This window comes from Centropristis striata, chromosome 10 (assembly GCF_030273125.1).
Source record: "Centropristis striata isolate RG_2023a ecotype Rhode Island chromosome 10, C.striata_1.0, whole genome shotgun sequence".
In the NCBI taxonomy this organism is placed as follows: Eukaryota; Metazoa; Chordata; class Actinopteri; order Perciformes; family Serranidae; genus Centropristis; species Centropristis striata.
In genome coordinates, this window is record NC_081526.1 from 18,721,620 (window position 1) to 18,741,709 (window position 20,090).

A 20,090-nucleotide genomic window follows, 5' to 3' on the forward strand; every position below is an offset into this window, starting at 1 on the left:
CATCCGATTTGTACAGCTGGTGATACATGTCGCATGTCATTATAAAACTTTAAAGTAGAAACAAGAGGCTGAAAGAATAACAATTATAAAACATGTTGACCTAAAAGAGATGTGAGGGGTTGTACTGCCTCTGATGTTATGAAAAGGGTCTTCAAGCTCTGTTTTTCCATAAGCACATAGTTATTTATTAACTGACTTGATCAGCAGTGTTTATGTTTCAAAGATAGGACAGGATCAGAGTGAGAAGAAGAATTTCAAGTGAATTCCAAACCTTTTATTCACTTTTCATTTGGATTGGAGATGTACGTTTTTTCCAAAGGTTGTTAAGAGTATCTAGCTTTTCATAATATTGATTTTGAAGAGTTGAAACAGTTGTTAAATGGAGCATTTGTCCTCAGCTGTATTCCAGGTATTCCTGTTCAGTTTAAACTCTGGAACTTGTACTTTTCCTGTCATTTGTGTTGTGCCCCAATCTCATAATACATCATTCTATAAAGTAAATATTCTGCATAGACATCTAGTTGTTCATACACATGGCATGAATATACACAAGACATGACAGCAAGCTGCAGTTTGGATATATTAAATTGTTTCCAGACATGAGTAGCTCATATATTTATATTATGCGTTGCTTTGTCGTGTTCATCAACAACAAGCCACTCAAAAATCAAGCAAATCTAAGTGGCTCTCAGGTCATGACTCATTAAGAAGGTGAAGCATTTTCTAATTGAGAATTTTGTTGCTTTGGATGACGTTATTCACATTTGTTTTTGAAGGGTTTTCCATGCTCTCATTATATGGTCTTGGTTCCAGAGTAGTTACATAAGTAAAAACAGAAACAAATATATGTTCTATGTGTAATACTAATAATAATAGGGGTGTCACAATTTTAATTACTTTAATTCATTTTAAACAAAAATCATACAAAATTATCTTTCAATTTCAATTATTGAAATCAAATGCAGGATCTGCGATTTGATTGATTTGATCTGTTGTCCCCATGGAGTCTGATAAACTCCGCCCCGGGTAACAGGATCAGCCAAGCCTCCAGTTCCATCTGATACGGATCCAAGTTTTATGGGCCAGCCCAGTACTGTGGAGATCCCCCTGAACTGGGTCACCACAGCTACAGTAATGGAACAGCACCACAACATTAAAGACATTCAAGTCTGGAACCTGTTTATTTTGACTCAGAAAAAAGGGTCTGAAACATTATATGTATTCAACAGCTCATTCAGCGACTCACAAAAACAAGACATGAAACACTGCTTATATAAAGCATTACATAAAACAATGAATCAATCCCACAGCTGGGACCATAAGGAGTCAAACAGAGACAAATTGATCATTCAACTCAAGACAGGATAAGATGAAACGTATTATATATTAACCTGAAGGTGTTTTATATTGATATCACGTGTAAAACATAGTTTAAAACCTGTAATTGTGAGGTTGTTTTGGTTGCTCACAGACAATCCTCCACTGTTGCCTGTGAAAGGTTATACAATATATTTTGCGTTATATAAGTGAGCCACTTAACTGACCAATGGGAGTATGGCTTGTGCGTCACGTGACGTGTGCGCTCGCTTCCGTGAGTAGTACGTACGTGAGATCCGAAGAAGCAACAACCTTTAGCTGTTGGAGCTAGCTGGCTAGCGACCAAGGCGGATTGCTCTATTTTCACCGGTTGTTTTGTCGTTTTAAAAAAGCGGCCATGACCCCGAGACTCGTTATAGCACACAGAAGTTTATGGATGTCAAGTTAAAGTGAGTTTTTGGAGTTAAAGAAGATGTTTTGGCTCGTTTTAACCCGCTGTAAACGTTAGCTAGCTCTCGGCTTTAGTGCTCCCGGGGTCTCTTACATAAAAACACGGCTGCGGTTGACTGTAGCAAAGACGGGGCTTGTGAGTCTGTATCTTAGATTTATCTAAATAATCTAAGCTACAATTACTTTTTTTAATTGTCTTACAACCTTAACTTTGCCTCTGTTTAGTTTGTATAGTATCCTAACGCCGAGTTAACAGTGTAGACCAAATGGATATTAAGCTTCTTATTGCTAAGCACGGAGGACTTTACCCACCGTCTCTCCACTAAACAGAGAAACGCTGTCATTTATTTCTCTCTTTTTAACATTTTTTTAAAAGTAGCATTATCTGGGAAGTTTCCTTATATATCCGAGAAACGTTATCGGGCCGCTTCATGGGGCGAGGAAGGCGGAAAGCTTGGTAAACAGCGCCGACCCTCAAGGACCGAGCAGCCAGACCCGGTGTTTATGGGGAAACCGCATCCCCTGCTGGCTTTACTACCGGACGGCTATAGTGTCATTACTTGTGAGACTTTGACTTGGATCAACTATGTTACACAGACGCCCAGGGTTGACGTCCCATGACTCGTGTCCTACCCAATTTCCAATGGCCAGCAGTTAGAGTCTAATTTTTCAAGAAGAAGATGGAGACCGGAGTGAGGTCTCACCAGGGCGAGGTGTTCGTCCACCCGATCTCCAACCCTGGGGCTTCGGGGATATGCCTCGAAATGCTGGAGGTGGCAGAGGAGGCCAGCCGGGCTGGGAACTTTAGCCTGGCCGTGGAGATCTACAGCTCCCAACTCTCAGACCTCCAGCAGCCGGACCGGGGGTTGTGTCTGAGGAAGGCAGACTCTCTGTGCCGAATCGGGCGAATATCTGAGGCGCTAGACTCGTACTGCACAGCGGCCAGCCTGGGCAAATTACGCCCGGAGGAGCTTCAACTTTTGGTGGAAACGATCGCCCGGACGCTCCGTGAGAAAGAGCTGGGCATCACCGGGACGTTAAGCGGGCATAGTAAAAGCAGTGGTGGGGAAGATGGGGTTGAAAGTGATGGGGAATGTGGAAATGATGGAGCGCTGGACTTATTTTCATGTCGCATCTGCAAGTGTCTGCTCCATGAGCCGACAACCGTGGAGTGTGGACACACTTTCTGCAAACGTTGCTTAGAGGACGACTCTGTAAAAGACTGCATACACTGCAAACAAAAGTTGAGCAAAAGAGATGGACTGCCCAACGACCGGAGATTAAATGTTGTTCTCAGTGGTCTGCTGGATAAACTGTTTGCAACTGAGAGCAAAGCTAGGAAATTCTGGATCGAAGGAGAGGTTTTGTGGAAAAATCAGAACCTCTCAGACGCTTTGGAAAAGTACAACGCAGCAGTGGACCTAGGTAAGATGGCCAGACATGTTTAATATTTACATTTCTGTGCTAAATGTGAGAAGTTTCGATCAAAACGATGATATTTTGAACAGGTGACCTACTTTCTTTTTCACTGTAGTTTCACAGTGTCACCGATAAGTGGCGCTACACATACCTATCAAAACTGCAGTGAGGTCAGGCGATGACGTACAGGGCTATATTATCTAAGCAGCACACATAGCGATCTTTTGCTTCATAATTACACACTCACACTAGATTGTCTGCTTATACTGTTCAGTACTGCAGTGTTTTCATAGAGCAGCTATGCAGAAAAATATGTATGTCTTGATCTCTGGATATAATAGCCTTCTTTGTTATTCAGTCCATATTATATCCATAGAACATTGTATTTACATGCATAATGCTCGCATACTGCATGCATATATTTCTTAGCTGTGACAGACTGAGTTTGACTTGACCCTGATCCCCTCCCCCTACCCTTGGTGTTTCATAAGCTGGCAGTTAATGATGTGTTGGATAAGAGCAAGTCTCATGTTGCAGTTTGAATCTTAGGAAATTTGAACCGACCCCCTTCTCACCTTTGTCCTACATATTAGAGTCGCATTAAAAATCAATTTCCTAGTCCTTAAATAGCTCACTGGATGAATCAAGGTGCTGGCACAGCAGGCTGTCTCAGGTGTCCACACTTGTGGACCATAAATAATCTGTAGAGGAAAGTGTCTAGCAAAATTAATATATTCTAATCTCCTTTTGGCATTTTGAGTGTCCAAATGGCACATTGTCAGAATTTTTCTAACCCCAGATCAATATTGAGTCACGCCGTCTGTCATGTTAAGGCCTCAGGGTGATAGGAGGACACACTGCCTTGTGAACCATTCGTGTTGTCCCAACAAATGCAGCAGGAGGCCTTATGGTGTCTGTGATGGAGAATGAGCATAATGGGCTCAAGATGTCAGCAGAAATACAGCTGATATCCAACCTGTGCCTCATGGGCACATTTTTCCCTCTTGGTGGTTGTCCATGCCACATGCATTTCCACTACGACAGTGATCCAATGATGCGCTGTTTTCTGTTTGTGTAAGATTATAAAATAGGTGGGTGCAGAGGGAGAGGCTGCAGTATGTTTTGCAAGGTAGTACAAATGAGGCAGGAAAATTCAAACTCAAGTAGTTAAAAACCAATATAAACATTTCTGCTCAGTAGGGAGAAAATTGATAAGCATATGTGCATCTAAAACAGGGTAATGTATGTATTTTGCCTAGTTTCCCATTTATATAAGATTGAATCTCCCATTCATACCCACTTTCTGTTTTGTGTCAGGTCTGAACGCGATGTTTTAGATTAATACAGTAAAAGGAGGTTGCAGATGGTCAATGCCACATTGTGAAAAACAATCCACTGGGACAAACTGCTTGATAACATCTTTATGTATCAGATTACTCTATTGATGCGCCAACATGTTTTTTGTTTTTTTTAACTTCTTATCTGACATTTTTACAGTTGGCCACGATTAAAGCACTGGAACCTATTTCTGCTGCATAGTGGTGCAATCCAGAAAACCATAGAGGGACATGTATGTCATTCCATGCCAACTTATTTAGACCTCCCAGTTCATATTGTGGAATTCCTGGGAGAGGAAATCATATGAAAACATCTATTAAATTTATGTGACCTTTCAAAATCCTAGAACTCTTCTTCAAATACTTTTTCAGTAATAAATATTGGCCCTCTGGGCTAAATCTCATAATTTCTGTGATTCTTTGTATGTCTACTCTTAACCTCACCAATAACCTATTTTTTGTACTGGATTTGGTTGTCCTTTTTACTAAACGGACAATTTCCAACAGATATTCATGTAAATAGTCTGATTTTTTTACAGTAATCATACAGTTTACATCTTGAATTATTTACATCTGCATAAAAAAGCACATTGCCACAGATCACTGCTTATTATAGCTATGGGGCCGAAAACCCTACTTTGAAGATATTTTCTATTGGCAGTTGTTAATATTCATTACTCCTACATTTATATAAAATATTTTATCGACAAGTTTTCACTGTGATACCTAAGTGACCCTGTTTTCTGTTGGGTTCAGGAAATATGCAAGTTTCAGCTTCAAATTGCTTGGATTTAAGAATGATAAAAGAAAACTATGTCATCAGAAAACTGAATTTTCCCTCTGAATTCTTTCTTCATGCTATACCTGACAGTAATTTTGCCATACACTGAGTATGAGTGAGTATTCTGCCAACCTAACTTTTTTTATGCTTAGGCAGATAATGACACGTGTCTTGCAGCTTTTATAACCTTTTCATTTTTAATAACAAATAGTGGCTTTGTCCACTATGTGTAAGAAATACTCATTTACAACATTTTGAAAAATGACAAAGAAATATTACATTTTGTAATATTAATATTATAATATATCATTCTCAAAAAAAAAAGGAAAATAAACTATTCCTTCTTTGGAGGGTTAGGGTTAGTCCACAGTTATATTTATTTGTGATCTGTAGATCTCAGTTTTTCAAAAAATGTTATGACTCATCAAATAACTAACTTCAGGATGTGGTGGAACTATGTTAATACTACACAGAATCAAAATTGTCTTTACAGAGTTAAAATGTAATAGATATATTCATTTTATGAACACAACATTTTTTTATTTTATTTATTTTTATAAAATATATATATATTAACAGGAGGGTGGTCGTAGCGTAGTGGGTTACGCAGGCGCCCCGGTTCGAGTCCCGCATCGGACGGCCCTTTACTGCATGTCATTCCCCTCTCTCTGCCCCCTGTTTCCTGTCTCTCTTCAACTATCCTGTCCATTAAAGGCGTGAAAAAGCCCCAAAAAATACAAATAAAAAAAATAAAAAAAAATAAACAGGAAAAATTTTATATAAACCTTACTAGACATTCGTGATTGAAACTTCTAATCTCTAGACATAATGTTCCAAATGTCTGTTCTGCAGTCCCGCTTAAAGGCTGTTTTACTATCGCACAATATTTCTGAGGACATGTAAATAAATATTGTCTGGTGGTTCTGCTGTTTGTAGCTCAGGCAGCTTGTTCACCTTCTGTTCAGTATTTGGGAAGATATGAGATCCTTCTTTGGAAAAATGTTTCCCCAAATAACTTGCCAAAAGGTTACACAACCTAAAATTCCACCCACGGAGCGCCAATAACATTTTTTTGAGGGTAAATCATAAGAATCACCGACTTGAGCTGAAGGAGACTGTAGAAACATTGACATATACCGGTAAATGGTTTCCGAAACATTGTGTGTGTCGTCTCAGAGTGGGATAAATCGATGCAAAATTATTACTTGGAATCCAACCTGTATCAAACCAAGGACGGGGGGGGGGAAGAGATGTTATATAAATTTTGATTAGATGACAATATAATTTTAGCTGCACTACGAACACTAGGAAACAGAGATTTCAGACTTTGATTTTATGATTTTATCTGCAGAACTTCATTTATTTTTGAAAAGTCTTCCACAAATATTTGGTTTAAATACCTAAAAACATGGTCACCTCCTCACTAATCCCATAAAATCAAAATCTTTGGGAATAATTAAAGTGAAAAAAAAACCCATGAAGAAACTGTACAGAAAGGTGAAAATTTGAGTACATTACATATTTGGTTATATATAAAGTGTGTCATTTGTCTATGTGGGACACAATCCTGGCCGTGCAGTGACTGTTGTATAACAAAAATATACTGGCAATGGTCCACTGACACAGCTGCTTTTATAAGTTCTTATCAACACATTAAACGTTGCGTTACATAGCATTCTCCCACATTAAATAGGTCTCTCGCCACATGTTATATTGCTGCCCTACTTCTGCTAGACCTAGAAAAACCTGTTTATCCTGTGTGGGCCTATCCACTGACCTGTTGATGTGTGTGTATGTGTGTCTGTGGTCTACAGTGCCCTCCTCAGGCAGGCTGCTGTCTCAACGGGCTGAATTGCACATGGAGATGAGGAACTTCAGTCAGGCAGTCCAGGACGCCAGTAGCCTCTGCAGGTTAAAACCTCTCTGGAATAAGGTGAGACACATGTTTTAAATGGGTTTGCAAATACATTCAAGTCCACATCATTTTTAGAAAACAAATTTTCACTAGGATCTTGTATCATAAGCTTAGAAAGGTGTTTTTTTGTTGTTGCCACAAGTGGAATTTGGGGTGGGCGTGGAGTACATAACATTCACTGTCAACAAACCGTGAAAGACAACAACATGTTTGCTTTTTGGCTGGATGTTTACCAAGTCCTGGAACTCTTGGCTCCATGTCAACAATGACATGGTTTAACTTTCCTCCATTTCCACATCATAGCTGTACAGGAGTTGTTTATCAATTTGAGGCACTACTGTGCATGGCCTAAAAACAACAAATTACAACAGCCATAATTTATATTAGCTACAGATATAACAATAATTTGGGATGTCTGGTCACTCTACTGCCTCTCAACACTGCCTCCTGCAGGTTAAACTAAAAATAACAGCTCAGACTATTCATAATATTAAAGGAAACAGAAAAGCAAAGCTGTTGATAATGGTGCAGATTAGCGCAAATCTTTCTAAATAATTAAAAAAGGGATAAAATTACATAATGTCTGCTGAATATGATCATATTTTAGTCTGTTTTCAAATTCTCACTTCTTCATCCATTTATATACTAGGGCAGTAAGTAAAACTTTGTTTTTATAGCACTTTTCTAAACAAAAGAGCTTTTCATCAACAATAATATAGATTTAAAATAGATCAGATAAAAACAAACAAAAGAAAATCATAAACACTGAGTGGATGCAAAAACAGTTTTATAATATATATATATATATATATATATATATTAGAAAAATCCACAGTAGCAAGATAGACAGAATTTAAAACATTCTATTTCACACTAAAATATCTTTTATTAGCAAATAACCTTCAGTGCTAAGTACGAACTGCTGCTATTAAAGTGAAACACATGAAGATAATAGTGATGCAAGTGGATAAAACATGATGCCTTCTACTTACTGCAAATTTCATAAAGTAGTGTTTATAATATTTGTTTGTTTATTTCAGGCTCATTGTCTGAAAGCGATGGCGCTGAGTGAAGCAGGCCGGAATGACGAGGCCTTGCAGGAATATTTTATGTGTGTGGCACTAAAGCCAGACTGGACCAAAGTCAAACTGGAAGCTCAGAAGGTAAGAGAACCCCCCCCCCCCCCCCCCCCCCCCCAATTTTTTCACCCTGTGTCATAAAATCTTTAATTTCTGATCTTGGAAAAAGATGAAGACAATGATGTGTCAGTAAAAGATTGCCGTTGTCAGCTCAGAACATCGATGGAAAAACTGATGGTCCCATTTAATTCTGCTTATCTGATTTTACTGTAAACATTAAATCAGGTGCCTTGTTTTCTTCCACCCTGCAGGTCCTTAGCGAGGTATTCTCTTCTGTATTTGAAAATGAGGACATGCCAACACCTCTTCACCCACTGCAGGGAGGGGTGGCAACCCGCCTCATCAAACCCCCTGCCTTGCTCAGGTCCCTGAGGCCTCTCACACAGAAACCTGGCTCTTCTTCACAGGTTAATGCACACAAACTTACACACTCCATCACTACTGCTTTCAAAATAGTCTTCCCTTCATTACCGTTCAACTCTGACAGGCTCACTAATCTCTGTGTGTGTCTGTGTCCAGGAGTCAGAGTTCAGTGTGACTAAAAGCGCCCCAGCGGATGACTCATCCTCCAGACTCTCCGCTTCGACTCCTAGTAAATCCGACCATGCTGCAGGAGAGGGCAGCACCAAGAGCCTGGCGGATGTCCTGGCCGCACTGCCAGCCCCCCCTGGTGGTCTCAAGAGGAAACACAGCGAAGATGGACCTTCGGTCTTCAACCCTCCGTCAAAACAACTCAGACCTGGTAAGAGTTTTATTTCACAATGAGATGTTGACTGATGACTCACATTAACCACCTTAACACAGTGAATTACTTTTTATTGAATCCTGCATTTTTCTGTCATCTTTTTAATTTCTTTTTTTGCCTGAACTTGGCATAAATTCCCTAATATTTTGCTCTCAGATTGGTTGCCACTTTCACTTGAAGTCTGTTTGTCAAAGCTTGATAGAATTAATAAATAGAATTTAAAGATAGATTGTCTTATGCAAATTTAACAAAGAATTACATGATCTGGGTTATGTTCATTTCAGGATGCAATGCAAATAAAAGAAAGGTAGTGTTAGCATTTCTCCAGTACTGTGGCAGCCTGCAGTCTGCTTCTCTGCACTGAACCAGTTGAGCCACATTCTAATTCTAAGGGCTGATCTTTGAAAAATAAAATGCATCATACAAGTTAATGTTCAAACTGCAGGAGCTAATTTCATTAGTCACTGATTGCACTTTCCTTCCAACCTTTAGGAATATATTACAGTATATTTACCCTTAAGTATTTTAAATGATAGACAAGCCCTGATCTTCACTCTAACAAAACTGAGCCTACAATCAGCCCAGTGATTAAACTTCATTGTGTCCTGTGAGTATGTTTTTGTGACAAACACACTCTGTCTGGACATGATTTTGTACAGCTTGAGGTAGAAATGTGCTCCCTCTGCTCTGTAGATAATAATGTGAACACACACACACACACACACACACACACACACACACAGATCTGATGATGTTGTTATGTTTTGTACAGACATGGAGAGCAGTTCTCAGGCGGTCGCAGTGTGTGGAGGGAGGACGTTTCCTGCTGAGCTGTTGGACAGCGGAGACATGGAGTGTTCCCTCTGCATGAGGTGACTACAGACAGTCCAATGTTACAGCACACACACTAACTGCATGCACCGTTGGTCTAGGGTTTTAGCAAAAATATTGACTTAAAAACGCAAAACAATAACTTTGATTTATTTAAATTCAAATGCAACTGTGTTTTCACAACATGTATCTGCATGTGATACAAGCTGCTGTGGCTGTGTGCTTCTTCTTATTTCTTCTCTTGTCTGTTCTCTAGATTATTTTACGAGCCTGTTGCCACTCCCTGCGGACACACCTTCTGCCTCAAATGTCTGGAGCGCTGCCTGGACCACAACTCCAACTGTCCTCTGTGCAAAGAGAATCTGTCTGAGGTACACACATATTTCCTACAGTCAAATAAAATTACAAATGCAAATAGACTTTGTTCAAAATGGTGTTTCACCACTTTCATGAAAGGTAATATGTTAGTGTTGTCTTTTGTGTAGTTTGTATTATTGCTGATTCAATTTATCCAGTTAGTATTTTGACAGAGTTAATAGACACGTTTTTTTATTTATTTATTAATTTATCCTTCAAAAATGATTTAATAGGGCTTTGGATTGTTGTTTGGACGAAACAAACCGCTGTTTTTCTGGCAATTTATTGGTCAAATGATTAGTAGAATCAAGCTGGATTTCAAAAATGATAATGTTGTAACATAGCTTTGGTGCTCGTGTGTTGTGTAGTATTTGGCCACCAGGGGCTATAACATAACCCTGCTCATGGAGGAGGTGCTGCAGCGTTATCTCGGGGATGAACTGGTGGAGAGGAAGAAAATCCATGAGGAGGAAATGAAGGAGCTGTCAAAGTAAGTTTCACACACATTGAAATTGTTTATTTGTCATATATCTGAGTACATCATCCAAAACACTGTATAGACTTCTGTCATTATTTAACTAAATAAGGCTCAAAAATATCTAAAATGGAAAAATCCTTAACCCTTAAAAGTGTTTTTGGTTCCTCAAACTTCCGGATGCACACAAACACCACAGCCTTAACAACATCTTCACTGTTTCTCTTGCAGCTTGAATCAAGAAGTTCCCATCTTTGTGTGCACCATGGCTTTCCCCACCATCCCCTGCCCGCTGCACGTGTTTGAGCCGCGCTACCGCCTCATGATCCGCCGCTCCATGGAGACGGGCACCAAGCAGTTCGGCATGTGCATAGCTGATGAGCTGAAAGGCTTCGCTGACTACGGCTGCATGCTGGAGGTCAGTGTGTGTTTTTATAACACAGAATGTTACTACCCTGCTGTGTGCAGTCAAATATAATTGATTCTGCTTCTGTAAGTACAACATAAACTGTCTTTCAGGTGCGAGATGTGAAGTTCTTTCCTGACGGTCGTTCAGTGGTTGACACCATCGGAGTGTCGCGGTTCAAGGTCCTCGGCCACGGCCAGAGAGACGGCTACAACACTGCCAAGATAGAGTACCTGGAAGACAAGAAGGTTAGTGGAGGGAGAACTGTGTGGCTGTGCTGTCAGGTAGAGTGTGTTGTCTTGACACTTTCCAGCATGCTGCTGTCAATCATATGTCACAAAGTAGAATTGCCCCAAGCTGTTCTGTAACCACTGAGCAGTGGGGGGAAAAAAAGCAATCCTTAGTTTCCTTCTCTGCCACCGGCAAAAATGTAGCCAGTCCTCTATATGTTCTCATTATATGCTTGTATTCGGGTTTTTTTTAGATGAGGAACAGTTTTTTTGTTTTGGAAATGCTACAACTTTTGTCAATGGTTTTTAAAACAAATACCAACAATGGTAACAATAAATCTCTCTGTCCATTCAGGTGGAGGGGGAGGGGCTGGTGGAACTTCTGAAGCTGCACGACTCTGTGTACGAGCAGGCCAACAACTGGTTTACCTCCCTGAAAGACAACATGAAGAGCCAGATCCTCAGCCACTTTGGACACCTTCCCAGCAAAGACCCCGACCCACAGGTCAGCAGACGCCTGTGTGTATATACAGTGCTTAACAAATTTTTTAGACCACCTGTGTGTCCTAAATTCTGACTTCTCAGAGAAGCCCCAGTGAGCCAGCTCATATTTGGGTATGAAAAAAGGTGAATTCAGTTTATTTGCCAAATTATTAACAATAACATTTAATTTAAAACACGCTTTTGAAAGATTTCTAAAATATTTATATTTTCTTGTTTTTATGACAAGTGGTCTAGTAAATTTGTTAAGCACTGTATACTTTGAGTTCCTTATCATACTACTACAGCAGTTCACATCTTGGACAGTTCTTAAATGTCTGGTGAGGTAAAACATAGAAGAGCCAAACATAGATGAGACAATTCTGTTAATTTTCTAAATCAACATTAATATTTGGCTTTCTTCTGCCCTGTGAGCAGTCTTTTAACCATATATATCTTTTCTCCCCTGAAGGCCAGTCCTAGTGGTCCGGCCTGGTGCTGGTGGCTGCTCGCTGTCCTGCCATTGGAGAATCGGGCCCAGCTCACAATCCTGTCTATGACCTCCCTAAAGGACCGCCTCATCGCCATCCGCAGGGTCCTTATCTTTGTCACACGCAAGAGGCCCCGGTGATTGCCCGACCGTTCGGGGGACAGTCTAGAACCACTCGGGCTTCTATGCAGTTCAGCAATTCATTAATTTGTTTGTGCGTTCATTCATTTGTTGATTAGGTCACACATTGACTGATTCATTCATTTGTGTTCTCATGAATTTACTTAAATGAATTCTCCCAGATGCTCCTGAGCACCACAATGTGTCATGCAGACTTTCTGAGCATGTTAGGAGTGTTTGATGGGCCGGGGGTTCTGGCATGAGGGCATTCCTGCTCACTTGCCTCTCTGTCTGTCAGTTTTTTTTGTCATCGCACATCAGCATTACCTCACCGGACGAATTTAACTACAGCACATCTCTTGTTCTCTTTTAAGGCCGAGGTAAAAAAAAAAAATCAGTCAAGTCGAGCTGTTTCACTTCCATTTAGATCGTTCATGTAATTTTCCTGACTCCCTGTCATGAAGGAACAGAAACCTATCACAGAGCTGTGTGAGCAGAAAGGATCAGGATCAAGAGGAATTAATTTCCTGTACATATAATAATCAGTATCTCACATAATACTGAACCAGAAGATTGCCTGCCACAGAGCCGTGTGGCCCCCGCATCCACAAAAGTGACAGTTTGTACAGGCGCAGTCAAAACAAGAACTCACCTCATGAAATATGAAGCAAAAACAAAAAACACTTGGCATGACGGCAACACACACTAAAGTGAATGTACTGGTCTGGCTGTAGTATGTGAACGTTTTTTCTTTTTTTCCTCACTCTAAAGCTTCCTGACTGAGCCAAAACTTGTGTGCAAAAAAAAAAACAAAAAAAAAACGGAGCTTTCTATCTGCTGCTTCACCCGGCGGTGGGCATGTACCTCAGACAGTCTGATAGAAAGTAAAAGGGGCGCCATGAGAATCGTTCCGTTGAGATAGCATCAAGATTTTGTCCCTGCTGACGCTAAAATCCACTGTGTGATAACAAGTGCAACTCTACAAACACATGCTCCACTTGTTCTCAAATGACATTGCAGAGAGATTTAAATATACGTCTGTCACATAGTTGCATTTAGGAAAATGCAGATACAAGTGCATCCTCCCAGATACAGTTGATCTGGAACTTCATGTCCTAATGTAGCATATCTCTGGGACTTCAAATACAGACTTAGCTATAGGGGTTGATTGTATATTTTCTTGTTTTGTTTTTTTGTTTCTCTCTACGCCCTTAAGTGTATGTGTATGATGAAATCTTAAGTTGGGTGATTTATATGTATATCAATGTAACTCGGAGGCCTTTTTTAATGTTTTATTTAAGGAACATTTCTGTCTATCTCTCTCTCTCTCCCCCCATCTGTCTCTTTCTCTCAGTACATTTACATGCACACTATCATGCAATTACGGTGCTGAAAGTTGCCTTGTGGAGTTTTCTTGTAAGCAAATACTTATATTTACATGAGATGTTTCTCACCAGAACACATTGTGTACCCTGAGGCCAAACAAATGTTAAATATTATTTTTCATGAAATATTTTGGAACTAGCATTGTTCCTTCTTTCTCACTGGCGCACTGACGTGTCTCAGCATCACTTACTGTTGATCAAATGAGAAGTTTGACACGGTCCACAGCCCTACATGTGTGAAAAAATTGGATACTGTGAAAAAAGTTGGACAAACGTGACCCCGTAGCTCAAATTATCACTTGTAGCACTGTAGATAAATTATTTTAAGTGTTTTCCCTATTTCTCTGTATCCTCTGTAAGATCATGATGAGGATTTCAATTTTTTGGTAACACCTGCACCAGAACATGCAGGGAGGAAGTTGATGTAAACTTGGATATGAACAGTACAGATTTTAAAATATTTAAAACAAAAGTTTAGCAAATGTTTCAATTCAATTTGTTCTGGTGTGAAACACTGAATGTAAACCAAACTGTAAACTTGCTTACAATAAAATTTGACATTGTACCTTTTAAAAGGGAGGATGAACGGTGAAGAACGAAAGTGTTTATCGCTAAGTCGTCAGAAGAAATGCAGTATTATACAGTAACTCCAAAGGGTGGAGAGCAGCCCAAGTCACATTACGCTTAACCTCAAGTTTTATGTGACAGCAGCTGTGGTTGTGATTGCATTCTTAGCGTGCATTTAAATGCACTGTTGTTCTGTATAATTCTGTCCTTCCAAATGTTTGTGACTCCTGTGCAGTCACTTGCTCTCCGTTTAAAGGGCGGGGTTCACAACGTGCTGCATTTCCCTGGTATATTTGTAAAGGGAGATCTTATACCTATTTTTTATTGCAAATAAAGATAAAACACATATTTTTGTCCTGTTTCTGCCTGTTGTTTTATACTATGTTTTATACTGTTTCATATTGTTAATGAGAAAGAAGACTACATTTGTGTAAATTTCAAGTCTCTAAGAGAGGAACTATGCCTATTTTCTAAATGAATACGTTATTCCTGTCTAAATCCCCAAATTCTATATAAATGCGTAAAACTCCTAAATCCAAAAGCTAGAATGTTTACAACTTAAATTTGTGTCATCAAGTATAACCTCTGGAGCTGCTCCATAGACAGATGTTAGAGATGATACTGAGAACACCAAGCAGCTATTTTTGCTCTGCCTTTAATTAAAAAATATATATTTATAATTAATTTAACTGGTAGATCAATTAAAGCTTCAATACCAGTCAAATAAAAAACAACACATCACACATTTTTTAAAATATACTGTTCTGTTATTTTACAAGAGAACAAAAAAGCTTACAATAAATACAAAATATCCTGAGTTAAAACAAATAGAATTTTACATAAAACATTTCTTTTTTAAATACTCACACAGCATACCATTCTAATAAAGGCTTTATTATTAAAATACATATTGTAATAAAACAGTATTCTGACTTGGTAAAATGAGAAGTTGTTTTTATTTTATCACACAAGAAAAATAATCAGCTCAAGATAGATTTTCCATTATGCAATTTAATTAAATTAAATTATGTATATTGATTGCCTCAGAGGGCTTCACAGCCTTTAAAATCTTTAAAACCCTCTTTCCTTTGACCTCCACTTTGGATAATTAGATAATATTTAATTGGAAATATGGATGAACCTCAGAGAGAGTTGCAGGGGAGGGATTCTCCTCCCAAACATGGAATAAATATACTTTACACAGTGAATATTGTGGATTATGTTAATGTTATGTTATGTAATATTTTAGAAAAATTTAATGACAAATGCACTATGTGCCTGTATAAATATAGTGGACTGATGCAGGTACAACACATACTCAGATCTGACATAGATACATCAATTTGACATTAACTCCTCAGAGAGAAATACACACAGATTATCTAACCTGGTTTGAGACTGGATAGTATCTGGTTTAAGAGAAGAGAGGAGGCTTTAAATGTCTGGCATGAACTGTCAGGATACATGAGCCTGTTACCAGCATGCTTTATAACTGAAACATCTCAGTGAACAGAAAACAGAAAACGGATTAGCTCTTGTCTGTATCAGACACTGTGGTGTGGACAATAAGAATATTCCTGTGTTTGTCTCCTCTCAGGCTCTGCCCATAAAGCTGTGTTACATAGAATGAACAGAGTGACTGTTGCTGGGCAAAGCGAATTTAGGCTGTTTCTTTTTTTAACACCTCTGCCTACTCGGCTGCAGGGCACAGTAGCACCTACAGGCCACAAGGGGGCGGTGTTTGTTAGTGAAAGAGCAGGTGGGAAGAATTTGCAGGAGTACTGAGTTCAAACAGGGTTCAGACTGAGAGGAGACAGAAGACAAAACAGGCAAAAAATTTAATTTATCTTATGTATTTACTGTACTTTTATTTATGGGTTTGCATTCATACAGAAACACACCCACAAACAAGCTGGGAAACTGTACCGTTGATGGAAACAATTACATGTCTTGCTCAAGGGCATCAGAGCAGAGGCTGCTGAGGTAGAACTGGTTTCTATTAATCCTGGTTTTTATATAAAGTACGATGTGGTGACCGACCTGGTGTTCCAGCTTCACAAAATACACACTCAACATCCTGAAGGACTTAAAGTCTTACTCGCCTTTTTTTAAAACTTTAGCTGGCACACACACACACACAGAGAGAGAGAGAGAGAGAGAGAGAGAGAGAGAGAGAGAGAGAGAGAGAGAGAGAGAGAGCTTGTTCAGTGGGTACAGCAGCAAAGAGGAAGTAGTTGCATATCAAACACAAACACACAAACAGACAGTGTTTGCTCAGTGTTTGACCCATCCAAACACCAGACACAGTGTGAACACACACGATGGAGTCAGAAGAGAAAGAGGAAGCAGACAGAGGATTCTTTTTCCAGAACTAATAATACAAATACATAATAATACACAAAGACTGCAGGAAATTAATACTGCAGATCCATGTATGTAAATAGGAGTTCCAGTAAAAAATTGCATCAGGATCAGAAATCTCAGAGAAAAATATATCAGCACAATTGTGGATCAAGGTTAAATTAGGCCAAAGTGGGACCAGCTAACTGGTCAACAGTTAATAATACACACAAACATACGTGTATTATTTGTATTTGATCATTGTGTGACCTGATTAACAGCTGTGAGGTCATGATGAGTCATGATGTGTTATGTTTCTTTTACCGATGTCCTACATTCAAATACATTAATACACACACATGCAAACAGACACAGGTTCAACAAAATGCACAATTTTAACGTAATTATTTGTTTTTATCTTGTCATTTATCACTTTATTTATTTGTTTGTTTGTTCGTTTGGTGTTTCACATATCGTCACAAAGCTCCTCTGAGGTGTGGATGACTGGAAGTGGGTGTGTTTCTGACAGAGATTAAGCAGCATTGTTGCTAATTTCAGGTTCAGCCAGGCTGCTTGCATTATTTGACACACAAATTTGACCTTAATTTCCACCAACAGATTTCAGATGGCATCCACCACAACGCTTTTTTTTATTTAGTCACATTCTCATTCATGAATCACATGATTCCGGCTAACTGGACACGGAAATTATGAACTTCTCCACTTAAATAGTTCTATGATGGCTCTAAATCATAACTATGAAATGCCTTTGTCTGTGAAAATTCTTGATCCTGATAAAATTATTAAACCTGCAACAACTTGCGTTAACACCAACAGGAAGCTGTAAACTCAACACACACTGCACACATTATCACATCTTAAGTTGATTTGGCATACTTGTAAGTGAACAGCTCCACATCCTGCAGTTATGGAGAGAAGTTAGACGTTTTCAACCCTGAGAAACTGTTTCACAGTTCTAAGAAATAAGTTCCTAGAACCAACCTTTTTATTGTCTCTGGACTGCAGGAACTAGGAATATTTGTAGTTTTTAGAACCATTTTTTGAGGAACTTTTTAGCTCCTGTTTCAGAGTAAGACAACAACACAATGTAGCACCAGGAGTGGCCTTTTAAAAAAACAACCTGTTAGCCATGTGGTGCAAACAGACAACACAAAAACAAAAACTGCATGTTGTAGCGAAGAAATAGGAAGAAAACACAGGCCAGAGGACCTGGAGTGAAGTCCAGGCTTTACTGAGAATATATAAGATGGAAAATACAAAATGATTTTGACTCATCAGCCGCCGGCCTGCTTACAACACTTCATCGTTCATGTTGATGGTGCAAATGCAAATAAGCGGTTGTAAAGTTGGAATTCTTTTGTTTTCAGACATAGTCCTCTGTTAATTGTGCTTTCATTTTCATTGTGATACTTTTGGAAGAGATTGATTTATAACGTTTTGAGAAGATATACACTTTATCTGTCAAGAATAAATCAAGTAGAATTAGAAAAAAAGAGTCCTTGTTTTCCTAGTTTCTCTCAGGAAGTCCCTGAGAACTGTGTGGTCTGAAACCAGTATGCACGATTCATTAAGAGTTGTGTTTTCAACAATGTGATAATATAAATCCAATATTTTCTTTAAGCTCTGTTTTTGGGTCTCCACCGACCCCCAGGGGAAATATCTGTGTCTGAAAGTTTTGCCATCAGTTAGTGGCTAACATGGCCTGTGTACTGCCTGAGTGGGTAGAATTCTGTGGCTTTTTACAGCTCTTTTCACTGAAAACAGCTACCAGCTGTGGCCCAAAATGACACCAGAGAGCGGTCAGAGCAAACCAAAACAGTAAAACTGCAGACAATAAAACTAAAACTATGAGCTGAAAGATGCTGTAAAGCTTTGCAGAGCTGAGAGGGAATGCAGAGTAGTTACCCCTCAGTGTGAGTTACTCCTATGAGCTGCACAGAGCCGCTCTTCAGGTCGAGAATCAACTCAGTAATTTAGATGTCCATGCAGCCTGAAATCCACGAAATATCCCTGCTATAGATAACACAAGAAAGCAGGACACACCCAGTGGGCGACACTTTGATGTCTGTGGGTCATCCCCTCCATCACCTTCAAAGGGAAGACACTCTCAAACCAAAGTTTCAGGGCAGTACAACATTTTTCATGCACAACATGGCATGACATAGAATATTTAAAATACAGCACAAAAAGCTGTTCAGATAAGCTGCTTTAGACAATTATATAAAGCAATTCATGCCATCTGACATCTTTATATCTTACTTTGCTTTATGCTTTTGCTTCTTGTCTTTTGCATTGTTGTGTATTTGCAAAATCTGTGAAGCATGGTTGCTTTTCAAGATAATAATAAGTTAAAGTGATCAAAGCATTGGAAGTTAGTCCAAATAATCCCACAAGAATATTAATATACTCGTTTTTTTTATGCACACAGCTTATGTCCCAGTCCATCTTGGTTTAACATCTCTGTGGCTTCTCTTCCATGTGTGCCAGCAGATGCTCATTTTGTGGCATTTGTGAAAAAGAAGCAAAATTGAAGCGAGTGAAGCAGCGGAATAAGCTTTAACATCTGGATAACCAACACCATTAACAGAGAATAGTAAAAACTGTGTTAGAGAGGGGGCATACATTCCTGTGGAAAATAAAATAGAAAGCATTGAAGTTAAAGCAGAAGACATAGTGAGAGCAGGAGAGGTTTGAGGAGTGTAGGAGAAGAACTCTCCTGTGCATTTACATTAAATTATATAATAACTTAAAATGGTGCAGAACTTTTATTAACTGTAGGCACAAGTTTTCACAGTGTGAAAGGCAAATGGGTCACTGCAGTTAGGAGAGACAGTTTTCTATTGCTGATGATACTATATTTACTCTTCATTTATGTCAGTTATAATATCAGCATTTAAACCTCTGTGCCTTTGAGGGACATATAGGGGTGATGCATGACTGTGAAATTGGTAAATATGTGCAGAATTCAACCTGTTTGTAAAAACTATCTGTCTATATCCAACCTGATTTATTTATTTTGTTTGCTGTTAATTATTACTATTTCTTTCTTTTAATATTTCTTATTATTATTCTTACTAATAAAATGGAAAATGGTAAAGGTTAATAAATAAATAAATGAATACATAAATAAATAAATACATTTAGAAAAAATCTCTCTACCTTTTTGTTGCTGTTTTGCATATTATAAACTTAAAATGTGTTTCACAGACTTACACTTACTTTGTCCGTACACTGTAAACAATTATTTTGAAGAGTGGTATATACTATCCATTCAAATTGATTAAA

The 20,090-nt window shown here is 38.8% G+C and overlaps 1 protein-coding gene across 1 annotated transcript; it reads left to right on the forward strand.

The window, feature by feature from the left end:
* Positions 1-1,613: 1,613 nt before the first annotated feature.
* lonrf2 (LON peptidase N-terminal domain and ring finger 2) lies at positions 1,614-14,792 on the forward strand. Its single transcript, XM_059342890.1, has 12 exons — positions 1,614-3,192; positions 7,119-7,237; positions 8,260-8,382; positions 8,610-8,765; positions 8,878-9,100; positions 9,876-9,975; positions 10,191-10,305; positions 10,660-10,781; positions 10,998-11,184; positions 11,286-11,420; positions 11,758-11,907; positions 12,355-14,792. Exons 1-12 carry the CDS (start codon positions 2,448-2,450, stop codon positions 12,511-12,513), a joined length of 2,334 nt encoding a protein of 777 aa, XP_059198873.1. The 5' UTR covers positions 1,614-2,447; the 3' UTR covers positions 12,514-14,792.
* Positions 14,793-20,090: the final 5,298 nt, after the last annotated feature.

Coding starts and splice junctions, on each gene's coding strand:
- lonrf2 (XM_059342890.1), top strand. CDS start 2,448: ATGGAGACCGGAGTGAGGTCTCACCAGGGCGAGGTGTTCGTCCACCCG. Junction 10,306..10,659: donor GCAAAGAGAATCTGTCTGAG/GTACACACATAT, acceptor TGTGTTGTGTAG/TATTTGGCCACCAGGGGCTA. Junction 11,421..11,757: donor AGTACCTGGAAGACAAGAAG/GTTAGTGGAGGG, acceptor CTGTCCATTCAG/GTGGAGGGGGAGGGGCTGGT.